At 35.9% G+C, this 21470-nt stretch overlaps 1 protein-coding gene across 2 annotated transcripts in view; it reads right to left on the reverse strand.

Annotated features, from left to right (window-relative positions):
* Positions 1-21470, reverse strand: part of L3MBTL4 (L3MBTL histone methyl-lysine binding protein 4) — a 339453-nt gene that overhangs the window by 255837 nt on the left and 62146 nt on the right. For both annotated transcript variants that reach the window (XM_069468253.1, XM_069468254.1), the window contains exons 5-9: positions 15870-15974; positions 14625-14760; positions 11990-12081; positions 10302-10456; positions 9154-9230 (exon numbers count right to left, since the gene is read on the reverse strand). In XM_069468253.1, the coding sequence (XP_069324354.1) occupies positions 9154-9230; positions 10302-10456; positions 11990-12081; positions 14625-14760; positions 15870-15974 (565 nt within the window). The remainder of the gene's footprint in view (positions 1-9153; positions 9231-10301; positions 10457-11989; positions 12082-14624; positions 14761-15869; positions 15975-21470) is intronic.

Genomic DNA, 21470 nt, shown 5'->3' on the forward strand with positions numbered 1-21470 from the left:
GTCTTCTCAGAAATGCTTTAACTGGTAAACAAGCCATTCCAAGTAATATAGAGTACTGTAAATTCACATACATACACAGAAATCAGAATTATTTTTTAAATAGAAATACCATTCAAAATAACTGAAAAGGCAAGAAATGTAACTGTGAGCTGACAATCTATTTAATATTCCTTAACAGACAGATCTAATTTTTAACTGTACAGAGTCAGCTACATGACTTACCATCTAAGACTATGTAGGAGGTGATTTTACTTCAACAAAAGGATCAGATTTACCTGTATTTGAAAGGAGGTGATTCTCAGCTGAGCACCGCCTGCCCCTCACTGAAGGAAGACCAAATCTCACCATGAGGCTCAACAACCCTTGTGGAGAGGAGCTTTTATCCCTTAAGACTTGTGTCATTAGGGTTTCTATATGGTATCTAACATCTTTTTGTCATTTTATAGCTTCGACTAAAATTCCAGCAGCTTGATTCTCCTCAAGGAATAGAAGGCCCTGCCATGTGTTTATGCCTTCTCTAGAAAGTCACTGAATAGAATATTTAAATTCTGGAATTCAATTTATATCAGTTAAAAGAATCTTTACATTTTATAATTTACATGTTTTAAAAACTGACCTCTCTCTGTCTCTCTGAAGAAGCTTCTTTTATCTGGAATCTATGAGAATTTTAATATACACCAGGGGCGATATACAGATCAGCACATACTGTTCTACTTTCAAGCACTTTAATTGCTCTCAGAAGTGCAATTATACACACACACACAAGCTATGACAAATGTAGCAAACACTTTTTCTGACAATAATGTAATTGAAACCATAAAATAAAATTTAATGTAAAAATCTAAGCAGAAGAGATGTTTAAAGTATAAGTTCACTTTAAGTAAAACAAGTAAAGCTAACAAATTTTAGAGTCAAATTACTAATAGAAACAAATTATTGAAATAAACAATGTTTAATTTCTTTTTACATTTTACTGTATTTAAACTCTGCACACACACACACACACACACACACACACACACAATCAGGCAGCCCTATCTCCAGTCTTGCCTTACTCAAGAGAACATGTGAAGATCATATGAGTTGGTTTTCCCTTAAAATCTAATGTGTAAACTCCTACTGTGAACGACCCAAGTACACAGCATTCTATTAATATCATCCACCCTCGGGGCCCCTTCTACCGTCTCTGGCTTCAAACCTTTCTTTCCTCTCTTACGCAGTTAGTAGGGGCCTAACACCTTTGGTGCCCTCACGTTTTCACACAAACCCACAGGCCACTGTTACCATTACTCATGACAAGCTTTAAGCAATTGTGATTATTGCTAAGCTTTTTCTCCAAATTTTTGCTCACAGTTCCTCTGAATATATTTTCATTACACTCCACTATCTTCTTCATACCTTGACTAAACGGCTGCTCTACTTAAATTTTACTTTTAGATCTTATCATAGTAAATGGGAAGTTGCCTGGGGTTCAATGATGGCCACTGTGAAGGGTCAACCCCTTGCATTATCATAAAAAGAAACCCTTTTATGACACAGTTGAGTTTGTCTTAAAGACAAGTAACCATATTGTAGATGAATATGTTAAATAACTAAACTTTTCTACTTATTGTTTCTCCTGGTTTTCCTTAGCACTCAGAAAAGTCTTAAATACTCTATTAGAAATAAAATTGTTTGAAAAGAGTAGATGAGATAATAAATATAGACACAAACAAATATAGACAAAACATATATTTTACACACACACACAAAAAAAAACTAGTGAAATTTTTCCCAGGAATACAAGATTGGTTCAGATTACAGGAAGCAATTAATATAATATTCTATTTATTAATACAATAAAGAACCACTTTTTCATGATAAAAATATTTAGCAAACTAGGTATAAAAGTCAAATTCCTCAACTGATAAAGGGCATCTACAAAAATACCCACAGCAAGCATTACACTTAATGGTGAAAGACTGAAAGCTTTCTTCTAAGATTAGGAACAAGGAAAGGATGTCTGATCTTGCCACTACTATTCAACAATATATTGGAAGGTCTAGCCACAGGAATTAGGCAAGAAATAAAAGGCATCCAAAAGGGAAAGGAAGGAGTAAAAGTATCTCCATTTTCAGATGACATAATTTTCATATAAAAAATCCTAAGGAATCCACAAAAAAAAACTACTACAGCTAATAAATGAATTCAGCAAGGTTGCAGGATATAACATCAATATACAAAAATCAATTGCATTTCTGTATACTGGCCATAAGAAATGAACTTAAGAAAACATTTCCATTTACAATAAAATAGAAAAGAATAGACCAGATGTGACAAGAAAACCACAGCTCAATATCCCTTATGAATATAGGTACAAAAAATCCTCCACAAAATACCAGCAAATTGAATCCAATAGCACATTAAAATGATTATACAACATGACCAACTAGAATTTTTTTTCCAGGAATGCAAGAGTGGTTCAGCATAAGAAAAATCAATCAATGTGCTATACTATATTAATGGAACAATGGGGAGGGGAAAAACCCATAAGTTCATCTCAACAGATGAATGGCATTGGACAAAACTCAAAACCATTTCATGACAAAAACAACCAGAAAACTAGCAATAAAAGGGAACTTCTTTAATTTGATAAAGGGCATTTATTAAAAACCCATAGCTAACATCATATTCAATGGTAAAAGACTGAAATATTCTCCCCCTAAGATTAGGAAGAAGACAAGTAAACCCACTTTCACCACTGCTATTCAACACTATACTGGAAGTCCTAGAGAGAGGAATTAGGCAAGAAAAATAAATTAATGGCCTCCAAATTGAAAATGAAGTAAAACTATCTCTTTTGGTAGATGGCATGATTCTAAATATGAAAATCCCATAGAACAAACACACACAAAAAAACTAGACAGAGCTAATTAATTCAGCAAAGTTTCAGGGTAAAAGATCAACACACAAAATCAGTTGTGCTTCTCTATGCCCGTAATAAACAATTCCAAAAGTAAATTAAAAAAATAATTCCACTTACAATAGTATTCTAGAAGAATAAAATGCCTAGAAATAAATTTAATCAAGCAGGTGAAAGACTTGTACATTGAAAACTAGAAAACATTGCTGAAAGAAATTAAAGACCTAAACAAATGGAAAAGCATTCCCTGTTCATGAACTGGAAAACTTAATATTGTTAAGATGGAAGTACTCCCCAAAGCATTCTGCAGATTCAACACAGCCCTTATAAAAATATGTACAATTACTATTTGTCAATTTTTAAAAAATAAAAAAATAAGACAACACAACTAAAAATTAGGCAAGAAATAGACATTTCACCTAAGAAGAGATATTAAAGACATGAAAAGATGTTCACATTCTTAGTCATTACAGAAATACATATTAAAACACCCATCAGAAAAGCTACAATCCAAAAGAATGACCACACCAAATGTTGGCAAGGATATGGAGAAATTGGAAGGAACCTCCATACCCTGCTGGTGGACATGTAAAATAGAATGGTTTTTTTGGAAAATAGTTTGGCAGTTTCTTAAAAAATTAACCATATGCCTTCCATAATATTCATTGATTCCACTCCTCCTAGATATCCACCCAAGAAAAATGAAAGCATATGTCCTCATTCGCATATAAAGAAAGACTTACATGCAAATGTTCATACAGCATCATTCATTACTTTGGACACAATTCTAACATCCAACAACTGTGAACAGATAACAAATTATAGCATATCCAAACAATGGGATACTACTCAGCACTTACAGGGGACAATCTACTGATACATGCTGTAACATGAAGAAACCTCAAAAATATTGTGCAAGTGAAAGAATCCAGACACAAAAGACCACCTATTGTGTGATTCCAGTGATAGGAAATTTCCAGAAAAGGCATATCTTTAGAGACAGTAATAGATCAGTGGTTGCCTTGGGTTGGGAGCGATAACAGAGAATGAACGGAAATAGGAATGAAGAAACTTTTTAAGGTGATGTAAATGTTTGGTAAGTGGAATATGGTGACGGTTTCACAGCATTATAATTTACTGAAAACTATCAAATTGTATGCTTAACATGGCTGGATTTTACTATAAATTCTACCTCAATAAAGCTGTTTTTAAAATACTTTTTAAAAATCCTAATAGTCATTTCTCCAGAAATGAAAAAGCCAATCCCCAAATTTATATGGAACTGTGAAGGGTCCCAAATAGCCAAAATAGTCTTGAAAAACAAGAACAAAGTTAGAGAACTCACATTTCCTGACTTCAAAATTGACTACAAATCTACAGTAATCAAACCAGTGTTGTACTGGCATAGATCAACTGAATGTAACTGAGAGTCTAGACATGAACCTAAACACCTATGGTAAATTTATTTTTGACAATGATGCCAAAACCACTCAATGGGAAAAGAACAGTCTCTTCAACAAAGAGGAAACTAAAGTTGAACCTTTACCTCATCTCACATACAAAAATTAAATAAAAGTAGATCAAAGCTAAAACTATAAAACTCATAGAAAAAAACAGGAGTAAATCATCATGACCTCAAATTTGACAATGGATTCTTAGATTTAATAGCAAATGCACAAGAAATGAAAGAAAAATAGATAAATTGGACCTTATCAAAACTAAAAGCTGTTCTGCATCAAAGGACATTATTAATAATGTGAAAATAAAACCTGTGGAATGAGAGAAAACATTTGCAAATCATCTATCTGATATGGGTTTAATATCCAGAATATATAAAGGTAATATATATGATAATATATTAACAATATATTGATAATATAATAAAGACTGAAAATGGACATAATAGTTAAACAGTAATATTTAAATAATAATAAAAAAACACCCAATTAAAAAATGGGCAAAGGATTTGAATAGACATTTCTCCCCAAAAAATATACAAATGGCTAATAAGCATATGAAAAGATATTCAACATTATCGGTCAATAAGAAAATGCAAATCAAAACCACAGTGACATACCACTTCACATCCACTAGGATAGTTTTAATCAAGAAAACTGAAAATAACAAGGTTGGCAAGGTTGTAGAGGAATAGGAGCCCTTGTACATTGCTGGAAGGAATGCAAAATGGCACAGATACTCTAGAAAACAGTTCGTCAGTTTCTCAAATATGTTAAACATAGAATTACCATATGATGCAGCAATTCTACTCCTAGGTATGCTAAAGAGAAATGAAGACATATGCTATACAGAAAATTGTACATGAATGCTTATAGCAGCATTATTGATAAGAGCCAAAAGGTACAAAAAAACATCGGGCGTGGTGGCTCACGCCTGTAATCCTAGCACTTTGGGAGGCCAAGGCGAGTGGATCGTTCGAGTGCAGGAGTTCGAGACCAGCCTGAGCAAGAGTGAGACCTCGTCTCTACTAAAAATAGAAAGAAATTATATGGCAACTAGAAATATACACAGAAAAAATTAGCCAGGCTTGGTGGCGCATGCCTGTAGCCCCAGCTACTCAGGAGGCTGAGGCAGGAGGATTGTTTGAGCCCAGGAGTTTGAGGTTGCTGTGAGTTAGGCTGACACCACGGCACTCTAGCCCGGGCAACAGAGTGAGACTCTGTCTCAAAAACAAACAAACAAAAAAAAGGTACCAAAAAAACCCCCTAAATTACCATCAACAGATCAATGGATAAACAAAATGTGGTATATACATACAATGGAGTATTATTTAGCCGTAAAAGTAATAAACTACTGATACGTGCTACAACTTGGATGGATGTTGAGAATAGTTTGCTAAGTGAAAGATACCAAACACAAAACTATATGTACTATATGATTTCTTTTATATAATATATCCAGAATAGGCAAATCCGTAGAGATAAAAAGTCAATAAGAGGTGTCAGGGGAATTCAGGTGAGGGTGTGTTTAGGGAATATCTACTCAATAAGTATGAGATGTTTTACAGGGGGATGAAAAAGTTTTGCAACTACAGAGAGGTGGTGATTGCATAACATTGTGAATATATGAAATACCACTGAATTGTATGCTTTAAAATGTTTAACTATATGCCATGTGAATTTCACCTCAATTAAACAAGAAAAAAGAATAAAAGAGCAAATTTGATAAAATAAGTGCAAACTTGTAGACTGAAAACTACAAATTATCACTGAAAGAAAATTAAAGAAGGCCTACATAAAAGAAGTCCCATGTTCACAGGACAAGAAATGTAATACTGTGAAGATGGCAACACTCCACAAATTGATCTACAGATTCCGTGCATCCCTATCAAAATCCCAGCTGGCTTTTTTGCAGAAAATGAGAAGTTAATTCTAAAATTCATATGGAAATGCAAGAGACTCAGAAAAGCCAAAACAGTCATGTAAAAGATCAGGGCTAGAAGACATACTTTCCAATTTGGAAATTTACTACAAAGCTACAGTCATCAAGATAGTGTGGTACTGGTATAAGGATAGACACATAAACCAAGGGAATAGAACTGAGAATCCAGAAATTAACCTATACCTCTATGATACTGATGTTCAATAAGGTGCCAATTATAATGGTGGGAAATAACATTCTGTTGTCCTTGGATTAGGCAATGCTTTCTTAGACACCAAAAGCATGTTAATGATAGCAGGATTCTGGATATCTGATTCTTAACGTACTGCACAGAATATTTCTAGACCCACACAACACCAAGAGACACGGGTAACGGACTTAAACACGGAACATGTCCATGAAGTCTAGTGAGAACGAGCTGGAAGCAGTGGAGAAGGTATTTCACTAGAGGCAAATGGGAAGGAAAGCATTCCTTCCCAGTCACACCAACTCAAACACATTCTGAGATCTGACAAACATTTCATTTCATCTTAAAGAACGTTATTCTAAAGCTAGCTTTAGCCAGTTTTAAAGAAAAAATAGGACAAATTACTCTAAATCTGTGTGTATGTCAAAATCAAAACTTGCAAAGATGTTATATATTTCATAAAACCTTTCCACACATAATAGGTATTTTTAACTAATTTATGATTTTTGTTTTGTTTTGTTTGACTTGCTTCTTTCTTTCTTTTTCTTTTTTTCTTTTTTTTTTTTTTTTCTTTTTTCTTTCCAGGTATTACAGGGGTACAAATGCTTTGGTCACATACATTATCTTTGCACTGCCCGACAAGCGTGCCCATCCCCCTCCCCGCCCCCCCCCCCCCGCCCCATGGTGCTCACTGCACCCATTAGGTGTGGATTTACCCATCCCCTCCTCCCCACCCCCACCTGCCCAATACCCTGTGAATGTTACTTCCCATAACTGCACATTAATGTTGATCAATTAGTACCAATTTAATGGTGAGTACATGTGCTGTTTGTTTTTCCATTCTTGTGATACTTCACTTCAAAGAATGGGCTCCAGCTTCATCCAGAATAATACACTACGTAGTTCATCATTTTTTATGGCTGAGTAGTATTCCATGATATACATATACTACATTTTATTAATCCACTCATGCCTTGATGGCCACTTGGGTTCTTTCCACATCTTTGCAATTGTGAATTGTGCTGCTATAAACATTCGGGTGCACATATCTTTTTATAGAATGTCTTTGTTTCCTTTGGGTAGGTCCCCAGTAATGGGATTATTGGATCAAATGGTGGTTCTACTTTTAGCTCTTTGAGGTATCTCCACACTACTTTCCATAGAGCTTGTACTATTAATAGTTTTCAGTCCCACCAGCAGTATGAGTGTTCCTATCTCTCCACATCCACACCAACATTTGTTGTTTTGGGACATTTTGATAAAAGTCATTCTCACTAGAGTTAAGTGATATCTTATTGTAGTTTTGATTTGCATTTCTCTGATGATTAGAGATGTTGAGCATTTTTTCATGTTTCTTGAGCATTAGTCTATCTTCTTTTGAAAAGTTTCTGTTCATGTCCTTTGCCCACTTTTTAATGGGGTTGTTTCATTTTTTCTTGCTGAGTTTCCTAAGTTCTATATAGATTCTAGTTATAAGCCCTTTATTGGATGTAGAGCATGCAAATATTTTCTCCCATTCTGTAGGTTGTCTATTCGCTCTAGTGATAGTTTCCTTGGCTGTGCAAAGACTGAAACAGGATCCACACCTCTTACCTCTCACAAAAATCAACTCACGATGGATAACAGACTTAAACCTAAGGCATGAAACCATAAGAATTCTAGAAGAAAATGTTGAAAAAACTCTTACAGACATCTGCGTAGGCAAAGAACTCATGAGGAAGACCCCAAAAACAATCACAGCGTCAACAAAAATAAATAAACGGGACCTGATCAAATTAAACAGCTTCTGTACAGCCAAAGGACTTGTTTATTTCTTATTGCTTCTAAATCTTTATTTTTTTTCACTTGATTTTTTTCAAGAATTTGATGGGAAATTCTACTTGTTTCTATATTTAAGGGGGAAAAAAATTAAAAACACCAAATCTCCAGAATCACTCAGATTAAAACTTTGACATCTGCTCCACTCTAGAATGGCATATTCCTTTTTCTGTATTTCTTCCTATATATTATTTATTGAAAGAAGACAAATTTCTTCTTGAATATTTGTTTTAAAAATGCTAAGATTACATTTAAAAATTATTCGCCACTATGGTCTAATTCATTTTTAAATTAAAAAACAAAGAGATTTGATAGAGCAAGTCTTTTAATACTTAATATTTCTTTAATGAGAAAAAATAACTAACTAGCAAGTGTGGTTATTTAAATGTTTGGCTAAGCCATTAAGTTGAGTTAGTAGAAGAGGTCTGGCAAGTCTACAGAATCATTGTTAATTCTCACTTCTCATATTTCTATATTTCTACATTTAACTACAAAATTAAGCAAATTTAACAATCTTGTGGTTCAATTTATGAATTAAGTTATAAGATAAATTATGTAACTAAAAATAGCTAGTTTTAAATGTTAGTCCTCAGTACTCATTTAGCTAGATAATAATTTTTAGCAACTTTTTTTAATGGCTGCCTAATGTATCTTTATAAACACAGTCCATTTTCATTATGGAGCGGGACATGCAGATTTCAGACACTTGGTGGTCAAAAGAATCTCTCACAGTATTTCTGTCATACACATTGTACTGAAATGTGATTTTCATAAATAAAATAAAAATGAAGATTGTCACTCATACAGAGATGACTTCCAAGTTTCCTTGGAAACTCAGTCCACTCACCTTGGGGTGCTATCAGAGTTCTTCCATTCTCCTGACACCAACCAACTGGCTGGACATAAGGACTATTAACATCACACCTGCAAAAACAGGATTCTAATTTAGATCCCATGTTACCCAATGCCAGAGAAAGAATCCAAGAGTAATGATCATTCTGGATATCAAGAGATACTACAAAAATAGAACTTCATAGCTAAAGAGAATTAGCAGTAATTTTTAGTACTGTATTTGTAGGCTGAGTGACCAAACTTCTTCTCTCTTACATAACCTTCTTAAAATTTAAAAGTATAAAATAAAGGTGGGTTTGACAAGGGCCTGAATTGCAAGTAATATCCCCAAGAGTGAACATTTCAATAAACCTCTTCTACCACTGCTTGCTAGCAGCAATGGGAGATATTAACAGGACAGTCCAAATTTTAATAGGACTGTCAAACTACAGATGACTACATTTTCCCTCCCTCTCCCTGTCAAAGAACCCAACATTTTCTACCTAAGGCACATGCAACAATTACTCTCTCCTCTGCTTCTTAGTTCAAAGGAGGAGACAGGCCCCGACATGCACATGAAGAACCACTGCCTCAGGCAAGAATTTGTCGATTATTCAGGACATATGTGAAGAAATGCTACAAAAATGATTTTTGCCATGACCTCTTCCGTATTTCAGGTTTTTATCCAAAAAACTCTTTCAACTTGTGTAACGTTAGTTTAATGGCATCTTGGCACACATTTTCTCTGCTCTCTGTAAGCTTTCGAAGAATTCACTCCCATTCTCCCAGAATCTTTTTCTTTTAAAAATGTGACAGGCTGAGTGCAACATTTTCCAGATTAAAAAATACTGCGAGTTCTTAACTCCCTCTTCACAGAAATGTTTCTCTTACAAACTAGACAAGGACAGTGAATGAAGTGTCCTGCACTGGTCATATGTTTTCAGATGAGGCCTCTTTAGGCAACTTCTCATAAAACGGAGAAAAAGTTTCTGGGGCTTCTTAATTCAACAATTCACGTGCAAGAGAAGGTGGTGAACAGTCACCCAGGAAATTCCTGAGGTTCATCACTATTAGAAGAGCAGTAACAGCAATAGTGCTAGCATGAAAATAAATTCTTAACACCAAACACATGAACACACAAAAATAAAAAAATGGATGTCTCACCAGTAATCGTAACTATCATCCCAATTGTCAAAATGCACTAGCAAGCGATCTTCAACAATATCTGCTATGGTCGCCACACACACCAAGGAAGGGTTCTTCCTGTCAACGGCCTCCAGCTTCATTCCAACCTGAAATTCTTTAGGCATTGGCCCATTCTAGCACAGCACCAGAAGGGGAAGAGGCATAAAAAGAAACAGGACACCAAATAGGACTGAGCCACTGTCAAAACTTTGAAGATGTTTAGCATCAGCAAAGTCTACAAGGTAGCAACACTTACCCTCTGGAACGAAGCCAGCAAATGCCAGTAAAAATATCTAGCAACTGTCATGGAGTTCATATTCCTAACAAAGACCCAAGAAACTAGCTTCCCTTTGTGCTTTTCTCTTTTGTTCTGCAGGTAGGTTTTCGTTCCCTTATCACTTTCATTTTTCCCTCTTTGAGTCTTAGAATAATTTGTATTAGTTTAAAAATAAGATGTTTATTGAATACAGTAGTATCAAATAATTCTCTCTGCTCCCATAGGCTTTTGAATAGTTTCTAAATATGCTATTGGAAAAAGTGGTGCTCTTTAGCACCAAATCTTATTTAATGTGATTACTTAATCTGAAAATAGTGCCTTTCCCAATATTTAAGGAACACATGCACTAATCATGAATAAAACTATAACTATAAAAAATGAAAAGACTTTTTTTTACTATCTGTACTTTATTTAGTATAAAATATACTATGAACTATGATTTATAATAACATAACAATTATAAAACCCACTCTTCATATAGCTATAATTAGCCAGTCTTGGGATTTAGAGAGTATACACACAATATCTGGGGACTAAAAAAGGGTTTTTCCCTAGTTCTCTTTTATCTGTACTGACCCCTGATGTTTATTTTCCTCTAGCACATTCTATGTTTAAAGCAATTTCACATTTTAACAGCTCCTTTTTCTTGATACAGTTCCATGAAACACATATAACAATTGCATAGCATTGATTTCAAGATCACAGAAGTGATGTCTGGAGGAATTCAGTGAGTGGGCTGCACAGTGAGCCGCTGCCGATGGCAGAGCCGACTCCTGGTCCCAGGCACCCATCCTGCACATGCCCCAACTACAGCCTGCCAGCCTCACTACCGCCCCCCGAGAGTGCCAAAGAGGAGTCAGGATCATCGTGACTTAGTCTCCTTCTCTACTGAAGGTTCATTAAGTTGCTGGAGACACAGATGGCAGAAGGAGTGTGTTCTACCCAAGTCATCAGAACACCCCTTTAATCTGCATGAAACGTTACTCTAATTTTCATTACACTTCAATATGTCTAGGCTGGTGCATTCAAAGTCTGCCTGGAGTATCTACTGGTTTCAAAACATGAAAACTAAATTAATGAAAAGATTAATTTACTGTAAGCAAAAAGGAAAAAAGATTTTTAAAAGGCATTTTAAATGTTATTAGTGGCTTTAAATATAAAGTTTTCAACTTTTCCCACCAAATTGAAGTATTTAATTATACTTCTAAGGAGAAAAAAAATGATATGCCCACAGGCAACAGTGACAAATTAAGTAAGAAAAGTCATAAGCAGTTAAGAGTTTCCATAATTTATTAAAGGATTGAAACACAACAGGATATATATATAGTGAACTTCTAAGAAATTTAAGCTTGGGGTAAATCTGATTTATACTGAGGAAGAAAATACTTACAGAACTTCTGTTTCTGAATAATTTCTTGGGAGCGTTTTGCAATTTGCAGGCCTTCAAGTAATCCATCCAAACAAATTTATCTTTTCTATAACCTAAAAAAAGTACAGATTACTCAAAATACCCACAAGATGTAACCACATACATATTAAATGTATTATCACTATTCAGTCTTCTGCCATAAATTCAATGTCCTTAGCAGACCACAAAAGATTTAAATTAAAATCTCCAAATTGTTTCAGCTTGTTTTTAATGTGTTAAGCTCAAAACTGTTGACAGTGAGTTCCTGTCGTGTACGCCGTTCCCTACAAATTAATATTCTCTGATATGGAACTGGTACCCAGGTGGCTCGACAGGAGTCTCCTCTCACATTATGGATTTCCAGAACGGGCAAAGGGATGACACTGGAGTCCCTGCGCCTGTCCCCACTCCTGAGGAGGCCATGTCTCGAGACCATCAGAGGTGCTGATGGTGCGGCCGTCCAGACCAGGCACTCGGGGAAATGACAGAAACTCCGTTACAATCCAAAGACCATTCAGCAGCTCCAGCTTTCTGCTCCGTTTCTTTACGAGTTTCTCATTTACAAATCCTTACCCTCCTATTCGTATGCCCTAACGTGGCTCCCACACAGTGCTGGCCCAATGACCCGGGCTGTTTTCTGACTGTCACACTCAGAAGTCAAAGCGCCTGCATAGCCTTCAGGGCCTTGGAGAGGCCTCTCCCTCACCTCCTACCTTCTCTCCCTGGCTGCTCTGCCCGTCCTCCCCCACCCCCCGCATGCTCCTGCCCCAAGGCCTTTGCTCCGGCCCAGACAGCCACACTGCTGTCTCTCCCAGCTCATGCAAGTCTCTGTGTGATGACATCTGAGGCCCTTCTTCACCACACTGTCTGAAAGAGTGTCCCTGCAGCCACTCAACCCTCCACTATCCCCCTCCTCAGGAATGGAAGGCCCACATAGACGGAGACGTTGGTTTTACTCGCATTATCTCCCCTGTGCCTACACACGGTAGAGGCTCTACAAATACCTACTGAATGGGCCAGCCTGTCACCTGTCACCAGCTTCCATGAAATGCAGCAATCTCAAGGGACTCTGTCATCAGCCTCAGGGGAGGATCTCAAGGGGCACCCTGAGTCGATTACTAAGAATAAAAGGACCATATACTGACTCTGGAAGTTGTCCCAGTCGTCAAATGGGAGCTGGTCGACAGAAGTTTGCCGTGCAAAGAAATGGGCTTGTTGGCATCATACGTGACCACACCCTCACCTCACTTGCACAAAGCAAATAAAAAAGGCTTCAGTCACACCATTCTGGCCCAGGTTCCTCTAGCATGTAACTAAAGATGAGATTTTTCATTGCCATCAAAAGAAAACAGTGAATTTTTTCATAGTTCCACGTTCCAATGAAGTTTGAAGCAAATTATTTATAATGAATCAAATTTCCTCACGATGCGGAGAAGATACACTAATGGCCAAGAAATACGAAAAAATGCTCAACATTTCTAACTGTCAGGGAAATGCAAATGAAAAACGCAATGAGGTGTCATTTAACTCCAGTGAGAATGGCTTTCATCAAAATGTCCGCAAACAACAAATATTGGTGTGGATGTGGAGAGATAGGAACACTCATACACTGCTGGTGGGATTGCAAACTAGTACAACCTCTGTGGAAAGTAAGATGAAGATACCTCAAAGAACTAAAAGTAGAACTACCATTTTATCCAGCAATCCCCCTACTGAATATTTACCCAAAGGAAAAAAAGACATTCTACAATAAAGACACCTGTACTTAAATGTTTATAGCAGCACAATTTACAATTACAAAGATGTGGATACAACTCAAGTGCCCTTCAATACATGAGCGAACTAATAAAACATGGTATATGTATACCATGGAGTACTACTCAGCCATAAAAAATGGTGAACTAATACCTCTTGTATTAACCTGGATGGAAATGGAGACCATTCTTCTAAGTGAAGTATCACAAGAATGGAAAAATAAACAACCACATATACTTACCATTAAATTGGAACTAATTGATCAACACTTATGTGCACATATGGAAATAACATTCATCAGAAATCAAGTAGGTGGAAAGGGGAGGAGGGGTTGGGTAAATTTACACCTAACGGGTACAATGCACACTATCTAGGGGATGGGCACACTTATAAGTTTGACTCAAATGGTACAAAAGCAATTCATGTAACCAAAACATCTGTACCCCCGTAATATTCTGAAATTTAGAAAAACTGAAAAAAGAAAGAAAATAATAATCCAATTAAAACATTTGCTCATAAATTACATCTAGATTAAACAAAAAAGATACATCATTTCACCCATGATTTAAACATTAGTTTTCATTCTCTATAAGTTTTAATAAACTTTACATAAAATAAAATGCTATTTCTGCCCTAGGTATCTTAGAATATCTGACCTAAACAGTCATTGATGCTTTTCTTTTAAAAATATTTATTTTTAAAAACAGTACCATTACAGTCTTACTACTCTTCGTGAACTAAACTTCCATTTTGGAAATCAATTCACACCAAGTTCTCTTGTTAGTATTTCATGAAATTTTGTTAAAATAAAACTTAAATAACAGCTGACCCTCTTTCAATTGGTAAATGCATCCTGGCTTACCCTTAGGGATGTGTAATTTATGTTTGGTCTTTTCACACCAGCCTACTGGATGAATGTCAGGGGAACCTGCATTGGTCCAAAAATCATAGCAACTTAAATAACCATCAAAATGAAGTCTTAGACGGTAACCACACACCTGCAAAATGGAAAGTTTGAAATCATTCATTAAGTGTCATATATTTCAAATGGACACAAAATTCAGAAAATATTCATATATTTTGTCAGGACCACCAACATATAAGAGCCAATCCTCGCATCCAGATGTTTTCATTAGGGAAAAATTTATGGATGGCATCTAATTAAGACAAAAGGGTGATGAACTAGACGCTCTCTTACAGGTATCTAGAGTCTTCTGCAAAAAAAGTTGCCTTTTTACCCAATCTAGGAATCTGAGGTCAACTGATATATTCATTAACTGACTAGTTTATTTACTACTTCAGTACATGTCAGATATTCCCTTCAGAAACCCTGTTCCCTGCTGTGCAGCTTGGATTCATATTCCAAGACAGCGTAAGCTGAAGTACAATGCAAAACGAAAATGGGTATGGCCTTGTTTCAACTCTAACATATGTATCCAGCATACTCAATAAAGAGAATAATTTCACATGTCAGAGTTGTTAAAAGAAAACAAAAAGCAAAAAACAAAAAAAGAGAATAATAAAACAGTCTGAGAAAAACATCGTCTAGACATGCTGTGCAAGTTTAATAATGATAATCAATCAGTATAGCAAATGAAGGTGACTTGCTGTGTTCAATGCAATTAGAAATATAAAGACCTTTTATTTAATAGTATGTTTAGTAAATGTTACATTTTATAAGCCATTTACTTTCATCAATGGCTCTCAGTCTATGTAATTTTCATAAAATGCATGTTTTTACATAAATATATAATTCATATGTACGAATATTATTCATAAACATTTCTCATTATTTCAGCTAAAACATGAATAATTATGTCTCTGTTAACAGGTAAAAACAACATTGTGGGATTCACAGATTGTTATCAACCTCAGGCGAAAACTATTTACCAATTAAATCAAGAGTAAATGATAGGTGATGAAGGACTTACTAGAAAATTCATCTTCAGAGAAGGAAAAAATTCATTAAGAAACATAGTTTCACCCATTAAAATCCATAATGCACAGGAACTCGTTTATGCTAAAAAGTACTTAAATTCGTTATTGTCTAGAAAATTATCTTTCTGTCACTGTGCAATTAGCCCAAGACAATAACACCATCTCTTACCTCAGCTACAGAAAGCACACAGAATACAGATGGATGTCGGGGATCAATGCCTTCTAATCTCATTCCAATCTGAAAACCATTTTCATGCTCTGGAAAGGACTGATCCTATGAAATTTCATGATAGAACATTAGCCACCGAGATTTCTTCACACTGTTATATTAAAACATTTGGTGTCACTCATATGTGAAATCTAAAACAACCAGAGGCCGGGGTGGGGAGAATGGGCAGAGGTTGGTCAAAGGGTACAAATTTGCAGCTAGACAGGAGAAATACATGATAAGTATTTAAGGGATGGATATGTTAATTAGCTTGATTCAATCATCCTGTACTGTATACATATACCCTAACATCACTGTGTACTCCATAATTACGTGCAATTTGTCAAAAGAGGAAATAAAATAAATTTTTAAAAAGATTATTTACTCTATAGTTTGGAAGTTCAGTAATATAGCTCAAGATAGAAGGTTGTCCTTATATATAACTGGCCCTCAAATATGGTTTGTTCATTTTAATATGCTTTGAAATAGCTCATCTGTAAAGCTGTATGTCCTGTGAACTTCCCATTTATTCGTTTTGCCCACTTTGTTTATGGTGACTCTGCTGTTTTAATAGAGTAAAATATTTCAATTATTTCCTATAGTCTGCACATCCACCCTATGAAATCCTTCTTAACCCTGAAGCTACACAGATTTTCTCCTAGCGTTTTTTAAAAACTGTTGTTTCATTTTTCATATTTAAATCTGTAGGATAACTGGAATTGATTTTTCTATGGTGTGAGGTAGAGGCTTCTTTTTTTCATATGAAAAACAAATTATTCAGGAAAACAATCATCCATACTTGAACTGATCTAAAAAGTCCCCTCTGTTATATCTGGTTTCTACACATTTGCAGTCCTATTTCTGCCCCTTTATTCTGTTTCATTGACTTATTTGCCTATGTCACACAGCTTTATTTGATAATAATGAGTCTTTCTACCTGGAGAGCAATCATTACCATATTCAACTTTTTAAATTAGAAACTTGATCTCTCTCTATTTAATCTCATCATTTTTGTTTGTCAAATTTGTTTTTCCAATTTTCACATAAGACTTCCAAGATATTTTGTTATATTTTAGGTGCCTTTTAATGTTTATTGCTATTGTCAATGGAACTTTTTATAAGAGACTTTATAATTTGTTCACAGTCTTTATTATTTTCCTTAATACAGGAAATTCCTTATAATTCCTTGCTGAATTATCTTTAGTTCTGAGTAGTTTTGAACAGATTCAGCATTACTAGTCAACATATTCTTAATTGCAAATAAACTTATGCTAATGGAAACTGATGACTAGAAATTAGTTCTAGTAAATCTACAGCTGCTTTTTAAATCACTAATTATATTAATAGTAAATAGTGCTTAATATCTGGATGCTTATTCTTAGGTTGAAATTTATCCTTTTTAAATTTTTTTCATTTGGAAACGATGTCAGACTTAAAAGTTTCAAGAAAAATATAGTGCAGAGAACACATGCATATCCTTTGCCCAGATTCATTTACTGTAAACATCTTACCTGCTTTGCTTTACCATTTGGTCTCACTTCCTACCTCTCATACGTCTGTGCATGTGTGTACACAGATAGATATATAGAGACATTATATAGATATAATTTTTCTGATCCATTTGAGGACCCTTTACCCCTAAATATAAAATATTTTTCCGTAAGAGCAGTGTATTTTCTCTGAGGATATGAACATTCTCTTAACATAACCATAGCTCAGTTTATCAACTTCTGTGAATTTAACATTTATACAGTACTTTTAACTAATCTCCTATTCATATTCCAATTTTGTCCATTTATCCAACAATGTGCTTTATAACAATCGCCACCTACCCAGCCCTGCAAAGCAGAAGCCAGTCTAGGGTGAGATATTATATTTAGCTGACAAGTCTCTTTAGTCTCCCTTAATCTGAATCATTTCCCATAGTATGTCTTTGTCTTTTGAAGCATTGGCCTTTTTTTAAGAATATAGTTGTCTGCCCCCCAACCACCGATTTTTCAGCACGAACGTTCTCAATTTTGAATTTGTCCGATGCTGCCACAGGATTTGCTTCAGGTTATGCATCTTTGCCAGAATATTACAGGGGTGATGCTGTGTCTTTCTCAGGATATCATGCCCAGAGGCACACGATGTCCCTCAGTCCCTCACTCCGATGTTAACTTTGATCACTCCATCAGTGTTGTCCAATTTCTTCATTATATAGTTATACACAAACTGCACACATACAAACATACATAAACATGTACACATATACACCCATACACACACATGTGCATACTTCAAGTTCAAACAGCTACGTCTGATCTAATCCATCCCAACAAGGCTCGTTCTGCCTTCCTCGTCCATTTTGTATTTCTCCTCTGACAAAGTCTACACATTTACTCCCTTACTAAATCCTGCAATGTACCTGCTATAGTTTCAGGACTGTTTTACCCACACTACTATAATTAAAAAAAAAAAAAACCCTACTAAAAAGAGTTCAAGATTTGTCTGCAATTTTCCCTCCTCTCTCTGTCATCCAAGAATGAGGTATGTAGCTAAAAACTGTGTTCACAAACTACTTGGATTCACTCTTTTTTTTCTCTCTTCAGTGCAGTCATAGTATTCATTTGAAATACAATTGAGTTCATTTGTTTCCATTTGTTTTCAGTTCTTAATGATTTTTTTTAATATGTAGAACATTACCATGCTTCCAAAAGTTAAAACTACCAAAGATGCGACCCTTCCTCCTGTATCCTGTATCCTGTCCATTCCCCACACCACCTCATGTAGGGAATCAGTTTCACTGTTTCTGGTTTATCCTTCCCAAGTTTCTTTTTGTAAAGATAAGCAGATGTATATATATGTGTCACCCAGAGTAAAATGCAATGGCATCATCATAGCTCACAGAAACCTCAAACTGCTGGGCTCAAACAATCCTCCTGCCTCAGCCTCCTGAGTAGCTGGGACTATAGGCATGCGCCACTACACCCAGCTTATATGTTTATTTTTTGTAGAAACAGAGTCTCGTTATGTGCCAAGGCTGGTCTCAAACTCCTGGCTTCAAGTGATCCTCCCACCTCGGTCTTCCAAAGCGCTGGTATGACACGCATGAGCCACCATGCCCAGCCTGTTTCCCCTCTTTCTTACATAAAAGGTAGCACACTATATATGCTCTTTTGCACATGGTTTTTTGCACTTATTAATGTTTCCTGAAAACCAATCTGTGTCAGTTCACAGCAGTTGTCCACATTCTTTTTTACAGCTGCCTTATACTCCACTGTGTGTAGGTGCCACAGTTTATTCAACCTTCTTCTGTACTTGGATGCAAGCCTTTTTTATATAAACATGGAATCATTTGAAACTTTATGAATTGGCTTGTAAAATGTCGTTAAAAACTTTCTTACATTCACAGATCATTTTATAAGCTGCTAAGGGAAAACTTAAAAGATGACAAAACCCAAAAATGAAATGGCAAGAATGAATTATTTCTCAGGAATACTTTATTTCTACAAAAATAAATGTCATGTGTGTGTTTAACTCTCCCAGCCTTCTTCTCACATCTACTCTGTTTCCCAGCAGATTGTATTTAGCAAGTTGTGTGTGACTACCTCCTGTTCACTGCTTTGAAATTTCTCGGTTAACTTCAAAAGCACCACACACATCTACATACACACATGCACACAACGCTGAGAAAATGCAAGGGGAGAAGAAGAGACCACAGGGGAGAGTATATTAATAATGCCAAAAGGAAATTTAAGAAGCTGTACAAACTGAAAGAACATTTTTTTCATGTTTTAACAAAACTGAAAGATACAGAATTGGGAATGGGGAGGAAATAGTATTATGCTGAGCAGAGTATACCTTCTTACCACACATGAATGATAAATTCAAGACACCGGCAATAATTCACAGCCAGGAGTTAAGATGATCAATGTTCCTCTTGTCAGCATTTCAAAATGGTTTCACAATTGAACATTTGGGAGCTTTCTATAATGTTGAAAGTAACACTACATGGCTAAAACAGACACACCATTCCTTGGAGGGTTTCAAATAAAAAATAACACGTTCATTTTAGCAATCTGAAAGGCAGCATTTAGTGAGAAATATCACTGTCTTTCATCAGTCTCTCTTCTGTTCAATGGTTTATTCATAACATGACAGATTTAAAATTTTTCTTCCTTTCTAAAAATCTTGTATTTCACGAACATAATTGATAGCTGGGCTTATAAAATCATATTTTATGATGAGAAAAGAAATTAGAATCACACATTTAAAGAAAACAATAAGCCTATTAAATTCAATGTTAAAAAATCATAAGGCTCACAGACCTGAAAAAGCTTTAACAGATAAATAAACTCAAGCCCAGAAAGGTGAAGAGATTTTCCCAAGGTTACACAGCCACTTTAGCAGCAGAGGACACTAAGGACTGAGTCCTGTGAATGCCTGCCAACTGTTTGTTCCACATAAGAGGACAGAGGTGGCAACAAAACACGCAGAACCAAACCTGGCGGGAGGCCAGAGAAGGCCTCAAGGACATCCCCAAAAAAGGCCGTGTCCTGTCCGGTACAGAAGTTAAGGTGTTTTGCTTTGTCATTTTCTTTCCCCAGAACAGCCACAAAACAATATTTTCTAGTATGAAATTGACTTATTTCGTCACTAATAATGGAGAAGAAGCATTATTCAAAGTTCCATACCTCTTGGCAAAAGCAGGTGCAAATTACACAGTATTATTTAACACGCTTGTAAAATGAGTCATAGCACAAGGGGAAAAGAAAACCCCACCATGCCTAGAGAAACTGCAGACAAGCTATTGGCAAAATTCCTTTATGAATGCAACACTTAAGAACAATCATTATTACGTGTGTGCCAACAGATCTTTGCTCTGTGGATGAACAAAGCCACAGATGTGCACAGTGAACAGCTCTTAGACACTTAGTAGATGTATGTGAGAAGTTCTGGACGTTTTACTCTACCACTGAGCACCTCCATTGCAAGAGCAGAGAGATGACGCTCGTAATGATTATTTTGTGGACTGTGGACTGGGGCAGGTGGGCCACCAGCAGTGCTAGCAGAGCATCAGCTCGATGCGTGTCACAGAAGAGTGCTGAAGTGCTAAGTACAAGATCTCATCCAAATGCCTATAGGCATTATATTTTATTCACAGGCACAAGTTGGCAGTCAACAATATTTTCCTGATCTTAATTCAACATTCAAAGAAATGGGGAAAATTATGCATGCAATCAAATCACAGCCACTGTTTTTAGCATGCTATGCAAAGAACTGAGCAAGGACCACAGGCCTCTGATTTCCAAATCTTCACAAGATGACTGTCAAAGGAAAAGATGTTCATAGGAGTTTTATGTAGACGACAAAAACAAAGTTTCTCACAAGGCAAAGACCATTGCCATGAGTTCAGCAGCCTGTTCAAAGGGTTCATCTCAGCAACATCTTCCACAACTTAAATTGTTCCAATGCATACCTCTAGGGCTGAAATGTCACTATTTTAAATGGGAAGGGTGAGGCATCAGAAGTCTTATGTAGGGAAACTGTGATATAAACAGCTTGGCCACAGAGAATGTA

This window comes from Eulemur rufifrons, chromosome 5 (assembly GCF_041146395.1).
Source record: "Eulemur rufifrons isolate Redbay chromosome 5, OSU_ERuf_1, whole genome shotgun sequence".
Lineage (NCBI taxonomy): Eukaryota > Metazoa > Chordata > Mammalia > Primates > Lemuridae > Eulemur > Eulemur rufifrons.